The sequence below is a fragment of the Oncorhynchus nerka genome, linkage group LG16 (assembly GCF_034236695.1).
Source record: "Oncorhynchus nerka isolate Pitt River linkage group LG16, Oner_Uvic_2.0, whole genome shotgun sequence".
Classification (NCBI taxonomy): Eukaryota; Metazoa; Chordata; class Actinopteri; order Salmoniformes; family Salmonidae; genus Oncorhynchus; species Oncorhynchus nerka.
The window spans coordinates 44,969,715-44,996,849 of record NC_088411.1 but is presented as its reverse complement, the minus strand read 5'-3'; the positions used below and the strand labels follow the sequence as shown (position 1 = coordinate 44,996,849).

At 43.6% G+C, this 27,135-nt stretch overlaps 1 protein-coding gene across 1 annotated transcript in view; it reads left to right on the top strand.

Moving 5' to 3' along the window:
* Positions 1-27,135, top strand: part of LOC115144511 (kinesin-like protein KIF20B) — a 60,668-nt gene that overhangs the window by 5,624 nt on the left and 27,909 nt on the right. The window contains exons 12-27 of the mRNA XM_065002697.1: positions 2,428-2,558; positions 2,775-2,919; positions 3,158-3,317; positions 3,630-3,691; positions 3,992-4,111; positions 15,493-15,646; positions 16,331-16,560; positions 17,038-18,296; positions 18,629-18,767; positions 21,116-21,226; positions 21,448-21,508; positions 23,995-24,120; positions 25,525-25,655; positions 26,050-26,205; positions 26,498-26,674; positions 27,112-27,135. The exon at positions 27,112-27,135 is cut by the window's right edge and continues 135 nt beyond it. Of these exons, the coding sequence (XP_064858769.1) occupies positions 2,428-2,558; positions 2,775-2,919; positions 3,158-3,317; positions 3,630-3,691; positions 3,992-4,111; positions 15,493-15,646; positions 16,331-16,560; positions 17,038-18,296; positions 18,629-18,767; positions 21,116-21,226; positions 21,448-21,508; positions 23,995-24,120; positions 25,525-25,655; positions 26,050-26,205; positions 26,498-26,674; positions 27,112-27,135 (3,186 nt within the window). The remainder of the gene's footprint in view (positions 1-2,427; positions 2,559-2,774; positions 2,920-3,157; positions 3,318-3,629; positions 3,692-3,991; positions 4,112-15,492; positions 15,647-16,330; positions 16,561-17,037; positions 18,297-18,628; positions 18,768-21,115; positions 21,227-21,447; positions 21,509-23,994; positions 24,121-25,524; positions 25,656-26,049; positions 26,206-26,497; positions 26,675-27,111) is intronic.

Genomic DNA, 27,135 nt, shown 5'->3' with positions numbered 1-27,135 from the left:
ATTTTGTAGATGACATCGCCGAAGTCGAGGATCGGTAGGATAGTCAGTTTTACTAGGGTAAGCTTGGCAGCGTGAGTGAAGGAGGCTTTGTTGCGGAATAGAAAGCCGACTCTTGATTTGATTTTCGATTGGAGATGTTTGATATGGGTCTGGAAGGAGAGTTTGCAGTCTAGCCAGACACCTAGGTACTTATAGATGTCCACATATTCAAGGTCGGAACCATCCAGGGTGGTGATGCTAGTCGGGCAAGCGGGTGCAGGCAGCGATCGGTTGAAAAGCATGCATTTGGTTTTACTAGCGTTTAAGAGCAGTTGGAGGCCACGGAAGGAGTGTTGTATGGCATTGAAGCTCGATTGGAGGTTAGATAGCACAGTGTCCAATGACTGGCCGAAAGTGTATAGAATGGTGTCGTCTGCGTAGAGGTGGATCAGGGAATCGCCCGCAGCAAGAACAACATCATTGATCTACACAGAGAAAAGAGTCGGCCCGACCATACTGAGGGACCTTATCACCATACTGAGGGACCTCACCATACCATATTATAACCACACGGAGGGACCTCATTACAGCACACCTCATTACACCATACTGAGGGACCTCACCGTACCATATTATCACCATACTGAGGGACCTCACCGTACCATATTATCACCATACTGAGGGACCTCACCGTACCATATTATCACCATACTGAGAGACCTCACCGTACCATATTATCACCATACTGAGAGACCTCACCGTACCATATTGCCACCATACTGAGGGACCTCACCGTACCATATCACCATACTGAGAGACCTCACCATACCATATTATCACCATACTGAGGGACCTCACCATACCATATTATCACCATACAGAGAGACCTCACCATACCATATTATCACCATACTGAGGGACCTCACCATACCATATTATCACCATACTGAGGGACCTCACCATACCATATTATCACCATACTGAGGGACCTCACCGTACCATATTATCACCATACTGAGAGACCTCACCATACCATATTATCACCATACTGAGAGACCTCACCATACCATATTATCACCATACTGAGGGACCTCACCGTACCATATTATCACCATACTGAGAGACCTCACCATACCATATTATCACCATACAGAGAGACCTCACCGTACCATATTATCACCATACCATATTATCACCATACTGAGGGACCTCACCGTACCATATTATCACCATACCATATTATCACCATACTGAGGGACCTCATTACAGCACACCTCATTACACCATACTGAGGGACCTCACCGTACCATATTATCACCATACTGAGGGACCTCACCGTACCATATTATCACCATACTGAGGGACCTCACCGTACCATATTATCACCATACCATATTATCACCATACTGAGGGACCTCACCGTACCATATTATCACCATACTGAGGGACCTCACCGTACCATATTATCACCATACCATATTATCACCATACTGAGGGACCTCACCGTACCATATTATCACCATACCATATTATCACCATACTGAGGGACCTCATTACAGCACACCTCATTACACCATACTGAGGGACCTCACCGTACCATATTATCACCATACCATATTATCACCATACTGAGGGACCTCACCGTACCATATTATCACCATACTGAGGGACCTCACCGTACCATATTATCACCATACCATATTATCACCATACTGAGGGACCTCACCGTACCATATTATCACCATACTGAGGGACCTCACCGTACCATATTATCACCATACCATATTATCACCATACTGAGGGACCTCACCGTACCATATTATCACCATACTGAGGTGCCATTACAATATGTATTGCGATTTGGTACGGTTGTTTTCTTGCGTTCTGAACATATTGCTCACCACATGTCTGCTGCAGAGGGACAAGAGTCACGATAACTAGTTTTGATCCGTTGTGGAAATAAGTGCTGAAAACTAATTGGCTCCCTATTTTTAAAAAGTGGAGAACAAGCTATGAAGGAAAAAAATAGTTTTTGTGCAGGGACAGCCAACTAGAGCAAAAATAATAGCGAGATTGTCAAAAAAGACACAATATATTGTCAAAAATAATATCCCGATTATGTAACCAGATTGATTTGTTCCCCCATCACTACTAACCTCTGTTTAGTAGTCACCTACATTACCAGGCCCTGATTTGATTGTTCTGAAATGTGAGGAAGATTCAGGCCTACTTATAGTCTCGTAAAGAGACCAGAGCTTTGCCTGATCAGGTCACATTGTCAAAACTCTGGTCCCTTTTTATGAATATAAAGTTCACCCAGAACTAAAGTCTTGTGTAATTTGGTCAGATGCTTTAATTTAAAATAAAATGTAAAAAAAATATATATATAAGTCTGTCCACAAGAGAGAAATGTGAAGTAAGTATTTTAATGTCTGTTAACCCTTTCAGAGCCAACTCCTCCAACTCCGGGAACAGCTCCAGAAAGAGAGGTCTGAAAACCTGGCTCTGGAATCCCGGATCCGGGACGAGGTCACCAAGGAGTTTTCTGAACTCTTCTCTGAAATGCAGACCGACTACAAGTGAGCTCTTCTCTGCCTGTTTTGTTTTTAAGTAATACTTTTTGTAGGGCTGCTTTTTTAAATAATAATAGATTGGATTTATATATTGCTTTTCTATCAACTGAGGTACTCAAAGCTTTACATTAGAAAGGAGGATTTAAAGGTAAATGTTTTTTTAAATGCATAAAACTGAACAAGCTGTAGCTATAATAACTTGATTTCTTTGTCTTTTTAAAGGGAACGTCTGGCCAAAGAGAAGGAGATTGTCGAGGAGAGAGCGGAGAGGCGTCTAGAGATCCTGAAGAATCTAGTGAACAAGAACACCAGTCAAGAGGAGCTGGAAAGAACCCATGAAGAAGTGGACAGAGCAGAGCGAGCCACGGTAATACGGCCAAACTAGACACGTTGGCCGTGGAGCAGTGTCAACCTCCATCGTATATAACCTTGTCTCTTCCCTCCACCCGACACTGACTTTATTGATAACTACTCTATTGAGGAATCACGTACCGACTATGACGTGTGATCTCACCTAGCTATCTTAAGATGAATGTACGTACTGTAAGTCGCTCTGGATAAGAGCTTCTGCTCGATTACTAAAACATGTGTATTGTCTCGTGTAGAAGGACGGCTCGTCGTTGGGAGGCATGTTTGACTCCATGTGCAGTGACCTGGCAGGCATAAAGATGGCGGCTGAGACGGCCAAGTCATGTCTGGTGGTCGCCCACCCAAGTAGTGACACCGTCTCCAACCTCTCAGAGCAGCTGCCTGTCAAAACCAATGGTAACCAACTGGCCGGTCGCTTCATTTTAGCACGACACAATGGAGTCCACTAAGCGAAGGCTTGACGATGATGATTTTGAATGGGGTGTGTAATGTTAAAAACCAAGATGTTGCACCCCTTTTTGGGTCCTCGGGACCAGGATTATGAAACTCTGTCAGCAATAACCTGTTAATCAGCAGTGTTCACTATCCATCAATGACTGAAGCAGACTGGTTAACATGATTTTATTTTATATTTTTTTCAGTGTTTGTGATGGAACATGCTAGGTTTCCTTCTGGTTGATGAGTCCGTTGTCTTCCGTTGATTTTCAGAACTGGAAAATTATTGCAGACGAGCACCGCAATCAAACGAACATCTTGACGAGGCTAGAAAGGTACCAGGCAAATGCATTTTTATTATTTTGGGTGGGGGTATTTTGCAGCAATGTGACCTTCTTTTTGATTCTAACTAGTCAATCGTGGTCAGACTACGTATACCACACGATGCTGCAGTTTATTTCTGTGTTAACTGGGAGTCGAACTGGGAGTCGAACTGGGAGTCGAACTGGGAGTCGAACTGGGAGTCGAACTGGGAGTCGAACTGGGAGTCGAACTGGGAGTCGTACTGGGAGTCGAACTGGGAGTCGAACTGGGAGTCGTACTGGCAAACCCTTTTTTTGTGTTTTCTCTTGTAGACTCTGGAGTCTCAGGAGCTGAAGTTCTCCGACCTCGTGGAGGTGTGTCATGAGAAGGATGAGATGATCTCCTCGCTTCGGAACACCGTGGACCAGCAGGTCAAAGACACTATCAAGGATGTAAGTTCATTTTAAATGACAAAGCTATCAGCCTGTTTCATAGTCTAGTGATTCTCAAGGGGGGGGCCCTTTTGTGATTGAAAATTCATCAGGGACGACCCTCATCACAACACATCAGATGTTAATGGTCACATACACATTGTAGTGGCTTCCTTTAGTCTTTACCATAGCCACTGCCCAAGCCTGAAGCGGGTTGATTGGTACGCATACAGTCCACAGTCAAGGTTTCCAAACGGCCAAACATTCAATGACATCCAGGGATATGGTGCAACAAAAATGTTTATTCTTCTTATATCTAACAAATAAATGATTCTTCAATCAACTTGAAGCATAGAATACTTTATATGGAAAATACATATTATGACCTGTCTGTATGTCTGTATGGTCAAAAAACTATACCGCTCCCGCATCTAGCAAGGACTCTTCCCCTCCCGAAGGCCCAACTTCCTGCCTTTATCCTAACACACTTACCACAATACAATGAATAGGCAAGAGGGGGGGCCAAAAACTAAGTTACACTAACAACAAATGAATATATCTCAATCAGGTAAATATAAATCATAAAGGTACGTACCTAATATTTCATCATATACATTCATATTTAATATATTTACACAAATATACATGGAGCTCCATATGTTCGGTCTTTTATACAAATATGTCCAAATCGGCTCTAACATACCGGCCCCTAATTGTTGACTGCACTGAATGCACAACAATTACTTAATATTCAAACATAGAGCCAATACACAAAACATTCTATACCAGAGCACTATTACAGTTCATAGCTATATACAAATATACAAGGTGCCATATAGGAAAATAGTCCGTAGATCTCAGTCTGAGTTGAAAAATGTCAAGAGTTTGACGTCCAAAAATGTATGACATCAAAGAATGTAAGAGTACAACATCAACGAATCAGAGGTGCACGTGATTCTAAGATGGAGCACTGTGTGTGTGTGTGTGTGTGTGTGTGTCACTCCGTCGCCTCAAGGAGCAGACAGAGTTTATTGATAGGTCTCTGTAAGATATTGGTCTTAGTCTTAACCATGACGCTCCGGACAAGACCTTTGGGCCCTGGCAAAGCCTCCAAAACACGCCCCATTAACCAAGAGTTCCTTGGGGCGGTGTCATCGACGATGACCACGAGGTCACCAGGACTGAAGTTTCTCTTAGTTTTGTTCCACTTGTTCCGCTCCTGCATAAGTGGAAGATACTCCCTGATCCATCTCTTCCAGAAGAGGTCAGTGATATATTGTACTTGCTTCCATCTCCTTCGTGAGTATAGGTCGCTTCTCTGGAATAGTCCTGGTGGCAGGACTGGCTTAGCTTTCAGATGAAGCAGATGGTTCGGAGTCAGGGGTTCTAGATCATTAGCGTCATTTGTTACAGTAGTGATTGGTCTGTCGTTCATAATCGCCTCAACTTCACACAAGGCTGTCTGCAAAGCCTCATCATCCAGTACTTGCTCTTTAAGGACTGAATAGAGGATCTTTTTCACCAGTCGGATCAACCTCTCCCATACCCCCCCCATGGTGGGCTCCAGAGGGAGGGTTAATTGACCATGTCACTCCTTTCTTCAGTAATTCATTTTGAATCTTGTTGTGATCCAGCGCTTTCATAGCTTCTCCTAGCTCTCTGTGTGTTCCAACAAAGTTGGTGCCATTGTCTGTTCTGATACTTGTTACTGGGCCCCTTCGACAGATGAACCTGCGCAGGGCATTGATGCAGGAATCAGTATCCAGATAACTAGCAACTTCTAGATGGACAGCTCGACTCACAAGGCAAGTAAAGATCACACCATAACGCTTCACATGAATGCGGCCTCGCTTCACCTCTATGGGGCCGAAATAATCTATGCCCACGTGGGTGAAAGGCGGCAAATCAGGTGACACCCGATCTTGTGGAAGGTCGGCCATCTTCTGTTCTCCAGCTCTAGCTTGCATCCGCCTGCAAAAGACACAGCTCTTAAGGATCTTCCTCGCTAAAGAGTTGGCACAGGGTATCCAATATCGCTGGCGAAGTCTAGAAAGCATGTGACCTCTCCCAGAGTGGCCAACCTGCTCATGGATGTGTAGTAAGATCAGTCTAGAGACGTAGGAGTCTTTGGGCAGGATCATAGGATTCTTTAGTTCCGTAGGCATAGCAGCTTTGCTTAACCTTCCTCCTACTCTCAGAATGCCATCGTCAATAATTGGATCAAGCTTACAGATTGAGCCACTTCTCTTGGCACATTGTTTTCCTTTCACAACTAGTGCAATTTCTTGTTTAAAGTGCTGTCGTTGTTCAAATCGAATGATGACCTTTTCTGCTTCATCTAGGTCATCCACAGACAGACTTTCTTTTCCAAACGTCAGTTTGAACTTGTCAATTTGTTCCTTCAGTGAGTTTGTCAGACTCTGATCTGATCTTGGATCAGTTTGAGAGAGAATTTTCCTTTTCTGGCTTAACTGTAGAAGACGTTTCTTCAGTTTCAGCATCCAGGCAACTGCTTTCTTCAAGCTGTTCCATGTTGAATAGTACTCAATCAGTTTGCTGGTTGGACTCTTTTCTTCCACACTTGTATGGTTTACGATTACGTCTTTTCTCACCTCTGGATCATCCGGAGGGATGGAGCCAAGCTCCTCGGGGACTTTCGGCCATTGAGTTTCTGGTTTCTCCAGGAATTCTGGTCCTTTGCGCCATCTCTTTGAGTTCAGGAACATTTCAACATGTAATCCTCTTGAGGCATCATCGGCTGGGTTGTGTTTTGAGTTCAAATACCTCCACTGTTTTGCTTTCGATAGGTCACGGATCATAGCAACCCTATTAGCCACAAAGGTATGGAATCTCTTGGTATCATTGCGGATGTATTTTAGCACAGACTGGCTGTCCGTCCAAAAAGTTGACTCTTCAAGTTCAATCTGGAGCTCCAACCTTAACATCCTGTCCACTCGCACTGCCAATGTTGCTGCAGCAAGTTCCAGTCTGGGGATTGTCATCTGCTTGAGTGGAGTCACCCTTGATTTCCCCAGTATGAATGCAATGTGAACCTTTTCCATACCGTTTGTGAACCTAAGGTAGCTTGCCGTGCCGTAACCTTGTTCACTTGCATCACCGAAGTGATGCAGCTGTGCCGTCTTGACTTGACCAAAGTTCTCAGGCATCATACACCTGTCTATCTGGAATCTGGAGAGCTGGTCCAGCTCTGAGAGCCATCTCTGCCATGAAATAGAGTGTTCTTCAGGGATGACTTCGTCCCATCCACACTTTAGCTTGCAGAGCACTTGAAGAATTTGCTTTGCCTTTAATACAAATGGGGCGAGGAAACCTAATGGATCATAAATAGAGCTGACAGTTGAGAGAATACCTCTTCTTGTAAGGGGTCTGTTCTTGACAGTGACTCGGAAGGTAAATGCATCACTTTCAATGTTCCATCGGATTCCAAGTGCTCTTTCAACAGGCAGCTTTTCTCTGTCCAGGTCCAGTTCTTTTATCTGCTTGGCTTTGTGTTCATCAGGGATAGAAGCCAGCACAGTGCGGCTGTTGCTGACCCACTTGGTCAATTTGAACCCACCCTGAGAGCACACATCCCTGAGGTTTTTCGTGAGAGCTATGGCTTGTTCTTCTGTGGCCACTGACTTGAGGCAGTCATCAACATAGAAGTTGGACTTGACTGTTTGAATTACCTCTTCATCGTACCTCTCACAGTTGTCTTCTGCAGTCTTTCGCAGTGCAAAGTTTGCACAACTTGGAGAGGATATAGCACCGAAAAGATGTACCGACATTCTGTACTCCTCCAATCTTTTGTTAGTATCACCCTCCGGCCACCATAGGAATCGCAGGAAGTCTAAGTAATCTTCATGGACACGTACTTGATGGAACATTCCTTCGATGTCTGCCATCATGGCAATGTGCTCTTGCCGAAATCTTAGCAAGACTCCTATAAGCGTGTTTGCCAGGTCAGGGCCTTGAAGGAGTTCACTGTTAAGAGATATACCTTTATAGGATGATGAACAGTCAAACACTACTCGTATCGTTCCTTTGCGCTTATGGTGAACGCCATGGTGTGGTATGTACCATACCTTGCCTTTCTCTCTGAGGAGCTGTTCTTGTGGTACCTTCTCGGCGTAACCTTTTGTTATCATCTCTTCCATGAAGCCTTTGTACTCTGCAGCGTAACCTTTGTCCTTCTTGAACTTCCTGATAATATTTAGAGCCCGCTGCTTTGCCATGTCACGATTGTTTGGCAGGACTACATCTGTTTTGCGAAAGGGCAACGGTAAGTAGTAGTGATGGTCTTTGAGGGTTATGGAGCTTGATACGATCTCCATAAACCTACGATCCTCAGCTGACATCTCACTTTTCTCTTCATACCCTCTCTCAGGGAAGTCATGGTTGTACTGATTTACAAGAAGAACCCCCAGGTCGGCAATTGAGATACGATTGGCCATCACTGTAGGATGCCCAGATTCTTCTGCCATGGTACAATTGTTAAGAGGACCGTTCATCACCCATCCAAAGAGGGTTTTCACTGCATACGGTCCGTTGCCTTGACTATTTATGATTTTCCAGGGTTCCATTGCCTTTGGAGCATTTACGCCAATCAGGAGTTCGACGTCGACGTCAATTTCCTTCAACTGAACTTCTTTCAGGTATGGCCACCTTTTGAGATCTTTCTGAGTGGGAATGTTCTCTCTTGTCACTGGGATCTTATTTTGGGTGTAGACCTTTGGTAATGCAAGAAATGTGTCACCTTCCACATTGCCAATCTCTAATCCAGATATCTCAAAACTCTTGGTAGGACTCTCCTGCCCCATTGTGCGTAGCAGAATTTCAGTCTCGCTGCCTTTAGCTTGCAACTGCCTCATGAGTCTCTCCGTACAAAATGTTGCTGAGCTACCAGAATCGAGAAATGCATAGGTTAACGTAGACTTGCTTCCATTTGCCATCTTTACTTGTACTGGCACAATCGCAAGTGCACAATCTGTACCGGCCCCGGTATCTTCACCAGCTTCCAGTGAAACAAGAGCACTGCTGACAGTCTCCTCCCGCTTTACTGCTACACCCCTTGTATCTGCCTTCAGATATCTAAATCTCTCTCTTCCTTCAATGTGCAGGATAGTGGGGTGCCTTCTTTGACATTTCTGACAGGTCATCCTTCTTTTACATTCTTTGCTTAAGTGTCCTCTCATCAAACAGCCAAAACAAAGGGCTTTTGATCTCAGAAACCCAACCTTGGCTTCGTGTGGCTGTGCCTTCACCTGTTGGCAGTCGACCAGGAAATGCTCACCAGCGCAAAATAGACATGAGACACTGGGAGCATCAGAAGGGTAGGCGCCTGGTTTCTTGATTTTGAATGTTTGTTCTTTTAGAGGTTTTTCCGAGTCACAATCTGTCAATACATCTACTGCAGTGGCAAAGCTGCTTCCCTACTCTTGGACTTGAACTGCTGTTTAAAGTCAGCTTCTGTTTTGGTTTTAAAAAACCTTTTGTTGGACAGGGGATCTTGGATATCTCCGTACAACGGATCCTGCAGTATTTTGGCCTGTTTTTCCATGAACGTCACAAGGTCACTGAACTGGGCCCTCAGGTGGCTTCTCTCTAAAATATCACATGCCGTAGACCTCCATTTTTCCCTTAGTTTGTAGGGAAGTTTTGACATGATCAACTTTATGTTGGAGGGAAGATTAAGCTCTTCCATGTTCTGTAGGTCTTGCATAGCGTTACAGCATCCTCTAAGATAGAGTGCATAGCCACCCAGTCCCTTTCCATCATCCGGTTTGATGTTTATCCAGTTCCAAGCTTTTTCCATGTAAGCAGTGGTGACTTTGATTTCATTGCCAAAGTGTTCCTTTAACAACCTCTTAGCCTCTGTATAGCCTCTTCTGGCTTCCATATGCAGACAACTACGGACCAGATCCTTGGGCTGACCAGAGGTGTACTGTTCCAGGTAATAGAGCCTATCCTGGTGACTGCTTGTTTTATCTTCTATTCCATGCTCAAATGCACGCATAAATGGCCTAAAGTTTAGAGGATCACCGTCAAACATAGGTATCTCCCTAACAGGGAGTGTGGCCTGTTTGTGCTGTAGTATAAGAAGGTCAGCAATTTCATTCTGCCTTTGCATGACAGTAGAGAGGTTATCATGGCTGGTATTATGGCTGATACCCGCAGTGTTGATTCTGTGTTGATTGCTTATAGACCTCGGGTTCCTGGTTCTCATAATAAGAGTTCATTCCATCTTCTTGGCTTAGAAAATGGGCTGCCACAGAATGGGATTGAGAAGTTGACTCACTCTCCAGAACCTTCAGTTTGGCATTATATGCTGCTATGTCCGTTTCCAGTGCCATTTTTTCCATCCTAACATTCAGTTGAGCTTTCTGTTGTTCCAGTTGAGCTTTCTCCAGTTCCAATGCATGCTTGTCCTGTAATGATGCTTGGCGAGCTAGTAGAGCTGCTCGTTCTGCCTCAGCTTTTAGGCGTGCAGAGGACACTGAGGAAGCAGTTTTAGAAGACTTTGTTTTACTTGATGTTTTTGACACATTGGAAATGCTCTCGTGTGGTTCAATGAGCGTCTGTGGCTCGATTTCAGCTTTTTTCCATATTTCCACCTCTTTCAGGAAATGTTCATAAGTTCTCATTCTTGGTTGATAATAGTTAATGCTCTCCTGTTCGTGTTCCTCCTCTGTGACCAGCTCTAGCACAGAATCATGAGCATTCTTAAAGTCATTGAGAACAGCATGAAATGCTTCAAGACTCTCATCCACAGTTTCAATGTTTCCTCCATCAACAAGAAGGGCTTTTATTTCATTCATTTTGCGTGTACACACTCCAAGTTTGCCTCTCCGGGCTGCATAGAGTGAATTTAGATGCTCCTCTGCCCTCTCCAGTGGAGTCTTATTTGGGATTTCATCCTCCATCATTCACTTTTAGTTCACTCAATTTACAATGACACAGTTGTTGGTTTTTGATTGTTAAACGTAATGCCCCTTTAGACCTCCTTTAATGCTTTAAAACACAGTCCTCCATTTCAGCATATTTGATCCATTTTGAATTGAACATGTGCAAGTTCGGCATTTTAGATGCGTTTTAAACATTTCATCCCATTATAAGTTGTCCCTTTAATGAAGTTTAAACACGCAGTATCTTTAGATCCTTAGATTGCATTCGTTGCGTTGATGCATTGCATTTCCACGTTAGGCCAAATATTAGACATAAGATTAGGCTACATTGTGCGTAGGATCTCAGTGTTTCCCAAACTTAAACTTCTTAATTGTTTTCACAACGCTGTGTTTTGAATTCCATTCCCAAGTTTATCAAACATTCAACTTAAAAGCACATTTGCGCTTCCATAATATGCATGATCAAACGATCGCATTGAACAGGGCAGCTCATTCATTCGCAGTGGTTACTCACGGCTGGCGAATTCTAGGAGTTCAAATCCTTCCAAGGGAGCTGTCCTTACGATCCGAATGCAATTACAAATAGAACAATATCCAGCGTGTGTCCGAACCGGAGATTTCCTTCCGATAGTAATCCTTCACGGAGTTTTTTGACTTGATTGTAGTGGCTTCCTTTAGTCTTTACCATAGCCACTGCCCAAGCCTGAAGCGGGTTGATTGGTACGCATACAGTCCACAGTCAAGGTTTCCAAACGGCCAAACATTCAATGACATCCAGGGATATGGTGCAACAAAAATGTTTATTCTTCTTATATCTAACAAATAAATGATTCTTCAATCAACTTGAAGCATAGAATACTTTATATGGAAAATACATATTATGACCTGTCTGTATGTCTGTATGTCTGTATGGTCAAAAAACTATACCGCTCCCGCATCTAGCAAGGACTCTTCCCCTCCCGAAGGCCCAACTTCCTGCCTTTATCCTAACACACTTACCACAATACAATGAATAGGCAAGAGGGGGGCCCAAAAACTAAGTTACACTAACAACAAATGAATATATCTCAATCAGGTAAATATAAATCATAAAGGTACGTACCTAATATTTCATCATTTACATTATTATTTAATATATTTACACAAATATACATGGAGCTCCATATGTTCGGTCTTTTATACAAATATGTCCAAATCGGCTCTAACACACATGGTTAGCAGATGTTAATGGTCACATACACATGGTTAGCAGATGTTATTGGTCACAGGCACATGGTTAGCAGATGTTATTGGTCACGTGGTTAGCAGATGTTATTGGTCACGTGGTTAGCAGATGTTATTGGTCACGTGGTTAGCAGATGTTATTGGTCACGTGGTTAGCAGATGTTATTGGTCACGTGGTTAGCAGATGTTATTGGTCACGTGGTTAGCAGATGTTATTGGTCACGTGGTTAGCAGATGTTATTGGTCACGTGGTTAGCAGATGTTATTGGTCACGTGGTTAGCAGATGTTAATGCGAGTGTAGCGAAATTCTTGTGCTTCTAGTTCCGACAGTGCAGTAATATCTAACAATTCCACCACAACTACCTAATACACACATCTAGGTAAAGGAATGGAATATATAAATATATGGATAAGCAATGCAGAGCGACAGAGGCAAGATGCAATAGATGGTATGTAATGTACAGTTGAAGTTGGAAGTTTTACATACACCTTGGCCAAATACATTTAAACTCAGTTTCACACAATTCCTGACTTTTAATCCTAGTAAAAATTCCCTGTCTTAGGTCAGTTAGGATCACCACTTTATTTTAAGAATGTGAAATGTCAGAATAATAGTAGAGAGAATGATTTATTTCAGTTTTTATTTCTTTCATCACATTCCCAGTGGGTCAGAAGTTTACATACACTCAATTAGTATTTGGTAGCATTGCCTTTAAATTGTTTAACTTGGGTCAAATGTTTTGGGTAGCCTTCCACAAGCTTCCCACAATACGTTGGGTGAATTTTGGCCCATTCCTCCTGACAGAGCTGGTGTAACTGAGTCAGGTTTGTAGGCCTTCTTGCTCACACACGCTTTTTCACGTCTGCCCACATATTCTCTATGGGATTGAGGTCAGGGCTTTGTGATGGCCACTCCAATACCTTGACTTTGTTGTCCTTAAGCCATTATGCCACAACTTTGGAAGTGTTGGGTTCATTGTCCATTTGGAAGAGCCATTTGGAAGTATGCTTGGGGTCATTGTCCATCTGGAAGACCCATTTGGAAGGATGCTTGGGGTCATTGTCCATTTGGAAGGATGCTTGGGGTCATTGTCCATTTGGAAGGATGCTTGGGGTCATTGTCCATTTGGAAGGATGCTTGGGGTCATTGTCCATTTGGAAGGATGCTTGGGGTCATTGTCCATTTGGAAGGATGCTTGGGGTCATTGTCCATTTGGAAGGATGCTTGGGGTCATTGTCCATTTGGAAGGATGCTTGGGGTCATTGTCCATTTGGAAGGATGCTTGGGGTCATTGTCCATTTGGAAGGATGCTTGGGGTCATTGTCCATTTGGAAGGATGCTTGGGGTCATTGTCCATTTGGAAGGATGCTTGGGGTCATTGTCCATTTGGAAGGATGCTTGGGGTCATTGTCCATTTGGAAGGATGCTTGGGGTCATTGTCTATTTGGAAGGATGCTTGGGGTCATTGTCTATTTGGAAGAGCCATTTGGAAGGATGCTTGGGGTCATTGTCCATTTGGAAGGATGCTTGGGGTCATTGTCCATTTGGAAGAGCCATTTACTACCAAGCTTTAACTTCCTGACTGATGCTGCTTCAATATATCCACATAATTTTCCTCCCTCATGATGCCATCTATTTTGTGAAGTGCACCAGTCCCTCCTGCAGCAAAGCACCCCCACAACATGATGCTGCCACCCCTGTGCTTCACGGTTGGAATGGTGTTCTTCGTCTTGCAAGCCTCCCCCTTTTTCTTCCAAACATAACGATGGTCATTATGGCCAAACAATTCTGTTTTTGTTTCAACAGACCAGAGGACATTTCTCCAAAAAGCATGATCTTTGTCCCCATGTGCAGTTGCAAACCGTAGTCTGGCTTTTTACGGTGGTTTTGGAGCAGTGGCTTCTTCCTTGCTGAGCGGCCTTTCAGGTTATGTCGATATACAACTCGTTTTACTGTGGATATAGATACTTTTGTCATGTTTCCTTCAGCATCTTCATAAGGTCCTTTGCTGTTGTTCTGGGATTGATTTGCACTTTTGGCACCAAAGTACGTTCATCTCCATGAGACAGAATGCGTCTCCATCCTGAGCGGTATGACGGCTGTGCGGTCTCATGGTGTTTATACTTGCGTACCATTGTTTGTACAGATGAACGTGGTATTTGGAAATTGCTCCCAAAGATGAACTAGACTTGTGGAGGTCTAATGTTTTTCTGGGGTCTTGGCTGATTTCTTTTTTTCCCATGATGTGAAGCAAAGAGGGGCACTGAGTTTGAAGGCCTTGAAATACATCCACAGGTACACCTCCAATTGACTCAGGCTAATTGACATCATTTATCAGAAGCTTCTAAAGCCATGACATAATTTTCTGGAATTTTCCAAGCTGTTTAATGGTACAGTCAACTTAGTGTATGTAAACTTCTGACCCACTGGAATTGTGATACAGTGAAATAATCTGTCTGTAAACATTTGTTTGAAAAATTATGTGTCATGCACAGAGTAGATGTCCTAACTGACTTGCCAAAACTATAGTTTGTTAACAAGAAATTTGTGGAGTGGTTGAAAAACGAGTTTTAATGACTCCAACCTAAGTGTATGTAAAATTCCAACTTTAACTGTACATGTGAGATGAGTAATGCAAGATATGTAAACATTAAAGTGACTAGTGATCCATTTATTGAAGTGGCCAATGATTTCAAGTTTGTGTAATTGCATATGAGTTCTGCTATGACTTTTTGCAGTGCATCATGGCTGGACGAACCAAGTCTGACCCTGGGAAGCAACATTTTAAAAGCCCATGTCTTGGCATCTTGAGAGAATATTGCAATACGACACATTTTGTCACGGGGCAGAGTTTAAAAAAATGTACTGTGGATACCAATATCCCTGTGAGCTGCCCAAGCCTGTGTCACTCAGGGTTAAGAATATACATTGTAAATGAATGATATTGTATTATAACCTCTTAACTTATTCCACGGATGTGTTGTCCAAAACTGTGTTTAATATCTTAGTAGTATTCATTAACAATGTATTATATTTTGACATCTGACCACCTGCGGTACCTAGCCGACCCCATTTTGAGTACCCCTGTCACACTCTGTATTTGACAATACCTCTCCCATTTTTATAGCTCATTGGTGCCAATTTCCCATCCAAATGTCACCTTTTTTTTTTTTTTATGAATGCTCTTATCCAGAATGTGACCAATTTTTATTCCAGCTTGAGTAGGCCATGCTAGATGTTTTAACACTGTCGGTGGGGGTTTCCTTGTCAGAAGACGACATTCCACAGCATCAAGGATGAGCTCCGGCGTCTGAAGAGCAGTTGCACTTGCTCCGGAGGGGAGAAGCGCAGCTCTCGCACAGAGAGCCGTAAACGGCTGGTGGACCTCCAGCCGGACCTGGAGGAACAGCCCCCTAGCAAGAAAGGTATGGGTTCGGCTCCGAGCACTGCCAGGATGTCCCTCCCACCGTTTGTGGGGGGAGTAATGCCGGGATGTCCCTCCCACCGTTTGTGGGGGGAGAGAGAGTAATGCCGGAGGTCGGAAAAACATCCGCTCGAAAAGGCGGCTGTCTGCGCTCAAGAAATAATGCTGCCTCAGACTTCCTTATGTATAAATGCTTCTATTTGCCATTTGTGTGTTTTTTTTTTTTTTAAGTGGTTGTCGTATTCATGATTTTATTTGGTTTTCTGTACTCAGACATAAAAAAAAAATATATATATATATATATATATATATAACAGCTGTGGAAGGTATTATTGAGGTGTCGCATCATTAGAGACACCATGTTCTGAGAAATGATCTTCACTAAGATGGGCTTAGAAATGTTTATTTTTCCTTATCAATTGCTGACCAAAATTGCAATGTGTCCAGTTGTTTGCTGTTTAGCAAACCTCTAGCCCTAATCCCATTCCACTGGCTAAAGCTTAAGGACAGAACACCAGATTCATTCAGTTATATACTGTTAAGCATCCCATTAAACTAACATCCCACCATACTGCCGACGATTCTATTATAATATACTTTGTTTGCAATGCCTTTTTAAAATATTTTTAAAATTTTGTAATTTTTTTTTAGAGATGACTCATCAGATGTCCTGTTCTTTTGTTAGGATTCCATGGGGAGGGTAGTGAAGAGGAGAAGATGGACAGATTGCGCTGGGAGCAGGAAGTGAAATCCTCAGAAGTGGCGCGACTAGTAGAGACTCTGCAGCTTGATCAGTTAGCACACGGAGAGGGTGACTGGAACGTGCAGGAGAAGAATATCTCCTGTATGGAGGAACATGAGCTGAAAGCTGAGCTGGAGGCGCAGACGCGTGCTCGCGAGGAGGCCCTGTCCGCGGTGGTGGAGGAGGAGGAGGCCCTGTCTGCAGTGGTGGAGGAGGAGGAGGCCCTGTCTGCAGTGGTGGAGGAGGAGGAGGCCCTGTCTGCAGTGGTGGAGGAGGAGGAGGCCCTGTCTGCAGTGGTGGAGGAGGAGGAGGCCCTGTCTGCAGTGGTGGAGGAGGAGGAGGCCCTGTCTGCAGTGGTGGAGGAGGAGGAGGAGGCCCTGTCTGCAGTGGTGGAGGAGGAGGCCCTGTCTGCAGTGGTGGAGGAGGAGGCCCTGTCTGCAGTGGTGGAGGAGGAGGCCCTGTCTGCAGTGGTGGAGGAGGAGGAGGAGGAGGAGGAGGAGGCCCTGTCTGCAGTGGTGGAGGAGGAGGCCCTGTCTGCAGTGGAGGAGGAGGAGGAGGAGGCCCTGTCTGCAGTGGTGGAGGAGGAGGAGGAGGCCCTGTCTGCAGTGGTGGAGGAGGAGGAGGAGGAGGCCCTGTCTGCAGTGGTGGAGGAGGAGGAGGCGTGGAGGGAGAATGCCAGGCTACTCCAGGAACAGGGAGACTTGCAGTGGGAGATGAGCACACTCCGAGGGGAATCCCAGGATCTAACTGGGAAGCTGCAGGCCATGGAGAGGGAGGTCAGTCTGCAGACAGCCAGAGCAGAAAAAGCTGCCGAGGACCGACAGGCCATGCATGACCACGAGCTCAGAGAGAAAGCTGCCCTCATTGACTCCCTGAAACAGGAAGTAGCACGCCTAGGGCAGGAAGTCGTGGCCTCTCAAGCTGCGTCGGGAGTACAAAGGGACAGCAGGCTTCTCAGAGACAAGATGGCGGAACTGAAGAGGGAATGCTCAGAGGCCCTGGAGGAGAGGCTCCTGCTGAAAGAGAAACTGGCCCAACAGCAGATCTCAGAACAGGAGTTGGAGGAGCTGAAAGAGAAACTGGCCCAACAGCAGAAAGAGAAACTGGCCCAACAGCAGATCTCAGAACAGGAGTTGGGGGAACTGAAAGAGAAACTGGCCCAACAGCAGATCTCAGAACAGGAGTTGGAGCTGAAAGAGAAACTGGCCCAACAGCAGATCTCAGAACAGGAGTTGGAGCTGAAAGAGAAACTGGCCCAACAGCAGATCTCAGAACAGGAGTTGGGGGAGCTGAAAGAGAAACTGGCCCAACAGCAGATCTCAGAACAGGAGCTGAAAGAGAAACTGGCCCAACAGCAGAAAGAGAAACTGGCCCAACAGCAGATCTCAGAACAGGAGTTGGAGGAGCTGAAAGAGAAACTGGCCCAACAGCAGAAAGAGAAACTGGCCCAACAGGAACTGACCTTGGAGCAGCTTAAGGTGGAAATGGAGGCTAAAGAAGAGGCCCACGTTGACAGCAAAAACTCTGCAGCTGAGAGAGAGACTGCTGAGGGGCTGAGGAAACTAAACTCTGATCTGGAGGTTGAGATTACGACCTTGAAGGGAAAGATGGCCGATCTGGAGGAAGAGGAGCGCACCCGCCAAACAGAGAGGGAGGTGGCTGTAACCGTGTCCCAAACGGAGAGAGTGACAGAGTTGGAGAAGATACTGTTCGACAAGGAGGCGGAGGTGTCGGGCCTGCAGAGGAGCCTGAGGGAGGCGCGGGAGAGGTGGGAGGATGAGGAGACCGCTGCGGTGCAGGAGGCTCGTAGGAGGGAGGTGGAGAGGAGGAGGGAGCTGCTGGCCGTGGCTGAAGAGGCCATCGCTCAGAAGGACGCTGAGCTGATGAAGAGAGCCCAGGACATCACCAGGTTAGTGGGCTGGCTGGCATCGTTCACTCTGACTAGTGGGGAGGCCTACGGGCCAATCCCAAATCATCCTCTAAACCCTATGCACGTGTGGAGATCTGAGAGGATATGATTGGTGTAGGCTAGGTGGAACTGTCACCGTACTGCCTATCAGAGGGCAAGGTGCAGCTATTACAAGATTGATTACACGCGTCTTCTGAGATCTCTACAAGTGTACGGGGCACCGGGTTTAGGGGCTGTTTTGATTTCTTTATTTTCCCTGCTCATCCCGACTGCTAAACCTCTCTCTAATATAGCAGTGTTTTTAAATTAATCTCATGTGTTTGTGACCACAGATTGAAGGAGACCATTAAACGTGACTCAGACAAAGTGAAGAGTTTGAGCCTGGACCTTGAGAGGAAAGACGATGACGTTTCTGATCTGAAAGAGAAGCTGTCCGACTCTAAAAAACAGATCCAGCAAGTTCAAAAGGAGGTAAAGGCTGAAAAGATTTATATTTTTCATTGTGGTGGCAGGGTAGCCTAGTGGTTAGAGCGTAGAGGTGGCAGCGTAGCCTAGTGGTTAGAGCGTAGAGGTGGCAGCGTAGCCTAGTGGTTAGAGCGTAGAGGTGGCAGCGTAGCCTAGTGGTTAGAGCGTAGAGGTGGCAGCGTAGCCTAGTGGTTAGAGCGTAGAGGTGGCAGCGTAGCCTAGTGGTTAGAGCGTAGAGGTGGCAGCATAGCCTAGTGGTTAGAGCGTAGAGGTGGCAGCGTAGCCTAGTGGTTAGAGCGTTGGACTAGTAACCGAAAGGTTGCAAGATCGAATCCCTGAGCTGACAAGGTACAAAATCTGTCATTTTGCCCCTGAACAAGGCAGTTAACCCACTGTTCCTAGGCCATCATTGAAAATAAGAATTTGTTCTTAACTGATTTGCCTGGTTAAATAAAGGTAAAAATAAAAAGTGTGAGCAAATACAGTATATACACACAAGTATGTGGACACCTGCTCGTCAAACATCTCATTCCAAAATCACGGCCATTCAATATGGAGTTGGCCCCCCCTTTGCTGCTATAAAAGCCTCCATTCTTCTGGGAAGGCTTTCCACTAGATGTTGGAACATTGCTACTATAACAGCCTCTGGGAAGGCTTTCCACTAGATGTTGGAACATTGCTGAGGGGACTTGCATTAGTGAGGTCAGGCACTGATGTTGGGCGGTTAGGCCTGGCTCGCAGTCGGCGTTCCAATTCATCCCAAAAGTGTTTGATGGAGTTGAGATCAGGGCTCTGTGCAGGCTAGTCAAGTTATTCCACATCGAACTCGACAAACTATTTCTGTATGGACCTCGCTTTGTGTTTGGGGGCATTGTCATGATGAACCAGGAAAGGGCCTTCCCCAAACTGCTGCCACAAAGTTGGAGGCACAGAATCATCTAGAATGTCATGATGTTGTAGCGTTAAGATTTCCCTTTTATTGGAATTAAGGGGCCCGAACCAATGAAAAACAGCCCCAGACCATTATTCCTCCTCCACCAAACTTTACAGTTGGCACTATGCATTCGGGCAGGTAGAGTTCTCCTGGTAACCGCCAAACCCAGATTTGTCCATCAGACTGCCAGATGGTGAAGTGTGATTCATCTCTCCAGAGAACGTGTTTCCACTGCTCCTGAGTCCAATGGTGGAGAGCTTTATACCACTTCAGCCAATGCTTGGCATTGCGCATGGTGATCTTAGGCTTGTGTGCCGCTGCTAGGCCACGGAAACCAATTTCGTGAAGCGTCCGACAAACAGTTCTTGTGCTGACGTTGCTTCTAGAAGTAGTTTGAAACCTCGATAGTGAGGGTTGCAACCGAGGGCAGACTATATTTTTATGTGCTACGCGCTTCAGCACTCTGTGTTCCCGTTCTGTGAGCTTGTGTGGCCTACCACTTATTGGCTGAGCCGTTGTTGCTCCTAGACGTTTTCACTTCACACTAACAGCACTTTTTTTTTTAAAGTTGTTAGGTTCTAATTCTGAGTAACACTCAACAGACATTATGAAAGCTGAACCAAGTTTAATTCTGCCCAGAGTGTCAATACAGCTACATTAGACAAGAACATTTTCACACAGATATTTAACCCTTCCTCATAGGCTGAGTCTCCTCCTTCACATCTGTACAAACATCATTCTTTATTGCTAGGCAGGATACTAAGTGATACGGGCCATAAACTTTTATTTCTCCCTTAAAATGACCTGACCCCCCCCCCTCCATCACTAATCAATGGCTCTCTCCCCTTATCAATGCCTGACACATGTAATCAATACACTGCACTCAACACATTCCAAGTTTAATTGCACACACTTCCTCCTATAACCATTCTGGTGTAGACCCTCTAAACCTCAGCCCCCTCCCTCAGTGACATGAATAAGTACAGTTCCCTTTTCTCAGAACCCAACACAGTTGACCGTGGGGCAGCTGTAGCAGGGCAGAAATTTGACAAACTGACTTGTTGGCAAGGTGGCATCCTATGACGGTGCTATGTTGAAAGTCACTGAGCTCTTCAGTACGGGCCATTCTACTGTCAATGTTTGTCTATGGAGATTGCGTGGCTGTGTGCTTTATTTATTTTTTATTTTTTATATATAGACTTGTCAGCAATGAGTGTGGCTGAAATGGCAAAAATCCACTCATTTGAACGAGTGTCCACATACTTTTGTAATGTAGTTGGTGAATCATTCTACACACATTCACTATTTCAATAACATATTAAACACTAGTAATACAATGTGAATATAACCCATTAAACACTTAATAACGTATTGAAGACTTGGATAACATGTGTGCCCCTTTTTGTCATCCCTACCCAAGATCCTCTTGGAGAAATCTCTCAAACTGAAACTGCTGGACTTGGAGAAAGTGAGGAAACGGCAGCAGGCAGACCTGGCCAACAAAGACCGGACCATACAACAACTGAAATCTGTATGTTGTGTACACTCTGGGTTGTTTTCAGTCTAACAAAGAGACCTATATGTATGTATGTATGTATGTATGTATATATAGATATGTAACTATGTATATATATGTGTGTGTGTGTATGTATATGTATATACACATAGATAGATGTGTGTGTGTGTGTGTGTGTGTGTGTGTGTGTGTGTATATATATGCCCTTGTTGTTGACCGGCTCTTCCTCTATCCAGGAACGTTCTGCTGACTCGAAGTCTGAGGAGAACCTGAAGCTGTATCAGAACGCCTGCAACGGTACCCATTGTTCCGTACTGTTCTACCCTGTGTGTCTGTCTTCCATACATCTGTCTTCCCCGACTACTTAGTAAAACTGTGGATTAATCACACTATAGAACACTATAGACACTATAGACACTATAGAACACTATAGAACACGATAGAACACTATAGAACACTATAGACACTATAGAACACTATAGAACACTATAGACACTATAGAACACTATAGACACTATAGAACACTATAGACACTATAGAACACTATAGACACTATAGAACACTATAGACACTATAGAACACTATAGAACACTATAGACACTATAGACACGATAGACACGATAGAACACTATAGACACTATAGAACACTATAGACACTATAGAACACTATAGACACTATAGACACTTTAGAACACTATAGACACTTTAGAACACTAGAACACTATAGAACACTATAGAACACACTGTTCTACGCTGTATGTCTGTCTTCCATACATCAGTCTGTGTGTTGAACTCTGTCTTCCCCGACTACTTAGTAAAACTGGATTAATCACACTATAGAAACTTTAGAACACTATAGAACACTATAGACACTATAGAACACTATAGACCACTATAGACACTATAGACACTATAGACCACTATAGACACTATAGACCACCATAGACACTATAGACCACTATAGACACTATAGACACTATAGACCACTATAGACACTATAGAACACTTTAGAACACTATAGACACTATAGACACTATAGACACTATAGAAACTTTAGAACACTATAGAACACTATAGACACTATAGACACTATAGACACTATAGAACACTATAGACACTATAGACACTATAGACCACCATAGACACTATAGACACTATAGAACACTATAGACACTATAGAACACTATAGACACTATAGAACACGATAGACACTATAGAACACGATAGACACTATAGAACACTATAGACACTATAGAACACTAGACACTTTAGAACACTTTAGAACACTATAGACACTATAGACACTTTAGAACACTATAGACACTTTAAGAACACTAGAACACTATAGAACACACTGTTCTACGCTGTATGTCTGTCTTCCATACATCAGTCTGTGTGTTGAACTCTGTCTTCCCCGACTACTTAGTAAAACTGGATTAATCACACTATAGAAACTTTAGAACACTATAGAACACTATAGAACACTATAGACCACTATAGACACTATAGACCACTATAGACACTATAGACCACCATAGACACTATAGACCACTATAGACACTATAGACACTATAGAACACTATAGACCACTTTAGAACACTATAGACACTATAGACCACTATAGACACTATAGACCACTATAGACACTATAGACCACTATAGACACTATAGACACTATAGACACTATAGACCACTATAGACCACTATAGACACTATAGACACTATAGAACACTATAGACACTATAGACCACTATAGACACTATAGACCACTATAGAACACTATAGACCACTATAGACCACTATAGACCACTATAGACCACTATAGACCACTATAGACACTATAGACCACTATAGACACTATAGAACACTATAGACCACCATAGACACTATAGACACTATAGACCACTATAGACACTATAGACACTATAGAACACTATAGACACTTTTGAACACACTGTTCTAAAAAATGTATTCCGTTTAGCAGCAAATATCAAAATATAAGACTCACGCATACTGGGGCGGCAGGGTAGCCTAGTAGTTAGAGCATTGGACTAGTAACTGGAAGGTTGTAAGTTCAAACCCCCGAGCTGACAAATACTCATGCATACTGAGAACGCATCATGTAATGCAGTGTGTCGCCGCCCCCCCCCCCCTCCAACAGCACACGTTTTATTGTAGCTCCGGATAAACTCGCCTGATTCAACTCATTGAGGGCTTGATGATGATTAGTTGACAAGTTGAATCAGGTGTGTTTATCTGGGGTTACAATAAAATGTGTACTGTTTGGGAGTACTGGAGTTGGGAAACACTGATTTAATGCGCAATTGCATGTTTTCCTGTCGTTTGTTTTTGGTACAGACACCCTTTTTCTGATTATTAGACACACGTGGACCTGAAAAGGTGCTCTTCCTCCATTAGCATCCAGAGAATTATATTACTGTGGACCTGAAAAGGTGCTCTTCCTCAATTAGCATCCAGAGAATTATATTACTGTAGATGAAAGTCAAAATGAGTTTGACATCCTGGCATTTTTTAAAGCATTTACTTTTAAGTTTCAAAATTGCACATACTAGAGAACGTTCTATTACCACATAACCAAAATGGCCACTATTTAGAATTCAAGTACAAGTATTGGAACACGGTCATAGTGTTGACTACACACGGTAGTTCAGGTATTGTGACACAGCCGTAGTGTTTTGACAGTACATACGGTAGTCTATTCCCATATGCTCTTCTCTGTGTGTCTCTGTCTTGTATTCATGGGGTTCATTGTGCTTCCTCAGACCTTCAGGCTAAGGAGCGTTTGATTGAGGACATGCGTCTGGCTCTGACTGAGCAGGAGGACACCCAGACCCAACAGGAGCAGGTGCTGGAGGCTAAACTGGAAGAGATTGACGCCCTCACAGAAGGTGGGATTATCAAATCACTATTTAAACACTTGTCAATACACTTAACAAAATAAGTATATATATTAAAAATGATTAATAACAATATAATATTTAAATATAGCTGCAAACACAAGCAGCAATGAACGGGGTTCACAGGATGACAAATTAAACAAGATCAGTCTTTATGTGTAATCAGTGAAAGCATTGCCACGTTAATAACAAATGTAATGAGTAAATACAAAATCTGGAGTGTATCTGAAGTTCATGAGGAGAAACTGATTGTAGCTGATTTTGAGAACTAATGTTACATTATGCAAAGAATAAATTGTTAGACATTTCCTTTTTTTAAATTTTTCTATATCAATACTAAATTCAGTGTAGTTCATTTTAGGGATGTCCGTGATAGCAATGACGTGTTTTCAAATTGATAGGCCACTGTGGAGTGGATTTACAGTGGTTTAAAATGGACACTTAAAATCTGATTTTTATTTATCAATAACTCAGCCATCTTTTGACCAATCCCTTAGCATTTCTCTGTACCATGGGCCAACATTCCACATTTAATGTGTGAAGATTTGAAGTATTTTTTAGCATATTAGCTAATATGCATCTACTTGTATTGTGTGCCAATCTTTGAATGCATCAGTTATTTTCTCAAACTCTTTAGGGAGTATTGTTAGGAGTGAATTGAACTTTTTTTGAAATGTATTTTTTCAGCAGTAGAGTTACATAGTGAATTGTAAATAGTTTCCTAAAGATATCAATGGCAAACTTAACATGGTTCGTCGTATTAATGTCTTTGACACAGTTTCATAGGCCACTGTTGAGTGGTACATAGGATTTAAATGGACACGTAAATCTAATTTTCCTGATTTTTCTATCAGTAACTCAGCCATCTCTTAACCAATCCCTTAGTTTTTCTCAAACTAAGTTAGAGGTGTACAATGAGCCAACATACCGAGATGTCCAAGCTGGAGGAAAACAACCTATCCTGATAGGGCCTTATGGGCCCTTGCTCTGGATAAGAGCGTCTGCTAAATGACTTAAATGTAATGTAAATGTAAATGAGACACATTTGTTCAGCGTGAGGAAAGACGTCAACATACACCGTTTCAAGTCGCTAGGTCAAATGGGGCGGAGAAATAAGCGTTTAAGTGAGACCCCTTATAACATCGCCACCTACTGGCCAATCGGTGCCATTATTATTTTGACCAAATTACTCATGACCTCTTTGTTTCTTTTTCTTTGTCAAATTTAGAGAGAAAAAAAATATATATATATATAATCTAAGAATAACCATAGATTACAGGTTGGCTGTGAACCCCTAAAAAATACCTATTTTTCCATTTCAGAATTCAGCTCTCTATATTTGGTGACAGACAGTACTCAAGTGTTTGTTGTCGTTGTTGTTGTTGTCATTTTCAGAGGTGGAGAAAGTGAAAGGGCTGTTACGCTACCAGGACAATAGAAAAGACACTGCGGCCCTGAGAGACTGCCAATCGGACGAAGCCAAATTAGCCAAACAGGAAGCCGTTCAGGCTCAAGTGACCTTGAAGGTGGACGTCTAACTATTTAGTTGATAAATGCATATTTCTGTCCCGTCTCTCTTTTTTTTATAGATTGGATTAATCCGTGTTTGTATACGTGTTTTTCACCTAGGGATTTATTGAGTTAGCGCTGGGATTATACAAACCAAAAAAGGACCGTGACGACTGAACAGACCTCCTCTTATCGAGGACGTCTTTACGGATCAATAGTCTACAGTCTTCTAAATGTGATGTTTGACGTGAAATAAGTCTGCTAGTGTGGCTGGTTGGTAATTGCTAGCTGCAACGTTCAACCTAGAAGTAGGAGTTGAGAAAAAAAAAAGTAATTGAGGGGCACATTGTTAGAAATCAATCATTATTGTGTATTTTTGTCTACTGTGTGTGTGTGTGTGTGTGTTTCTAGCTGTGCACTGAGAAGCACCAGGCGGACAGGAGGAAGTGGCTTGAGGAGAAGATGGTTCTGATCCGGCAGGCCAAGGAGGCCGAGGACAAGAGGAACCAGGAGATGAGGAAGTTCGCAGACGGCCGTGAGCGACACGCCAAACAGCAAACCCAAGTGGTAATAGAACTTCCTGTAGAAATGACCCCTTAGAACCTCTCCTTTGGGGACGACCCCCCCCCAGCCGTTCCATGTATTTGACCTATTCCACAACCATCACATTTACACCTGATTTCAACTCGTCAACTAATCATCAAACACTTAAATATTTAAATCAAGTGGGCTACAACAAAATGGTGAAACGTCTAGGGGTCGGCGAGGAGAGGTTTTTAAAACCCCTGCCCTTGAGTTCAGCCGCAAAACAGACGGCGCCTGCTAAGGAAACCCCTCTTGTCTGTCTGTGACCCTGTAGGAAGATCTGGTGGCCCAGCTCGGTGAGAAGGAGCAGGACCTAGTGAAGTGGAGGAAAGAGAGGGACTCCCTGGTGACCGCTCTGGAGGTCCAGCTAACCAAACTCGTCTCCAACATCGCAGACAAGGATGAACAGATAGCCAGTCTCCGCAGCAACGCCACCTCTCAGCCAGCAGAGGTCAGTTCAAGCACACACACGGTGGGACTGTTAGGTTGGTTGGGGCTGTCGGAGAATGTTCTCATTTGGGATGGTACATATTAGCACTATTAAGGTTGGCTGCAGGGTTGTTGGTCATTTTCCATTTTAACTTTGCATACAGAAGAAGTGATTTGGAGTTTGCACTTATAATAATAGTTGGCACTGATTTTATGCACATTGAGTGTGGAAAATGCTCTCTACAAAGGTGTTGTTACTGTAGGTTAATTTATTATCTATCATTTTGAAATGGAATTGTTTCAAACTCTGGATGGGGCACGGTTCACATTCCATTACGTTTTGTGGTACCTTAACAGCACGAAAATGAACACAACTTTGTAGCATGAGGCTGGATGGGAGTTAATTGGTCCATTATATCCTAATGGGTGGTTGTGTTGGTGGTGTTTGTCCTTCCTCAGAGGCACCATGGCCAGGTGGAGGTT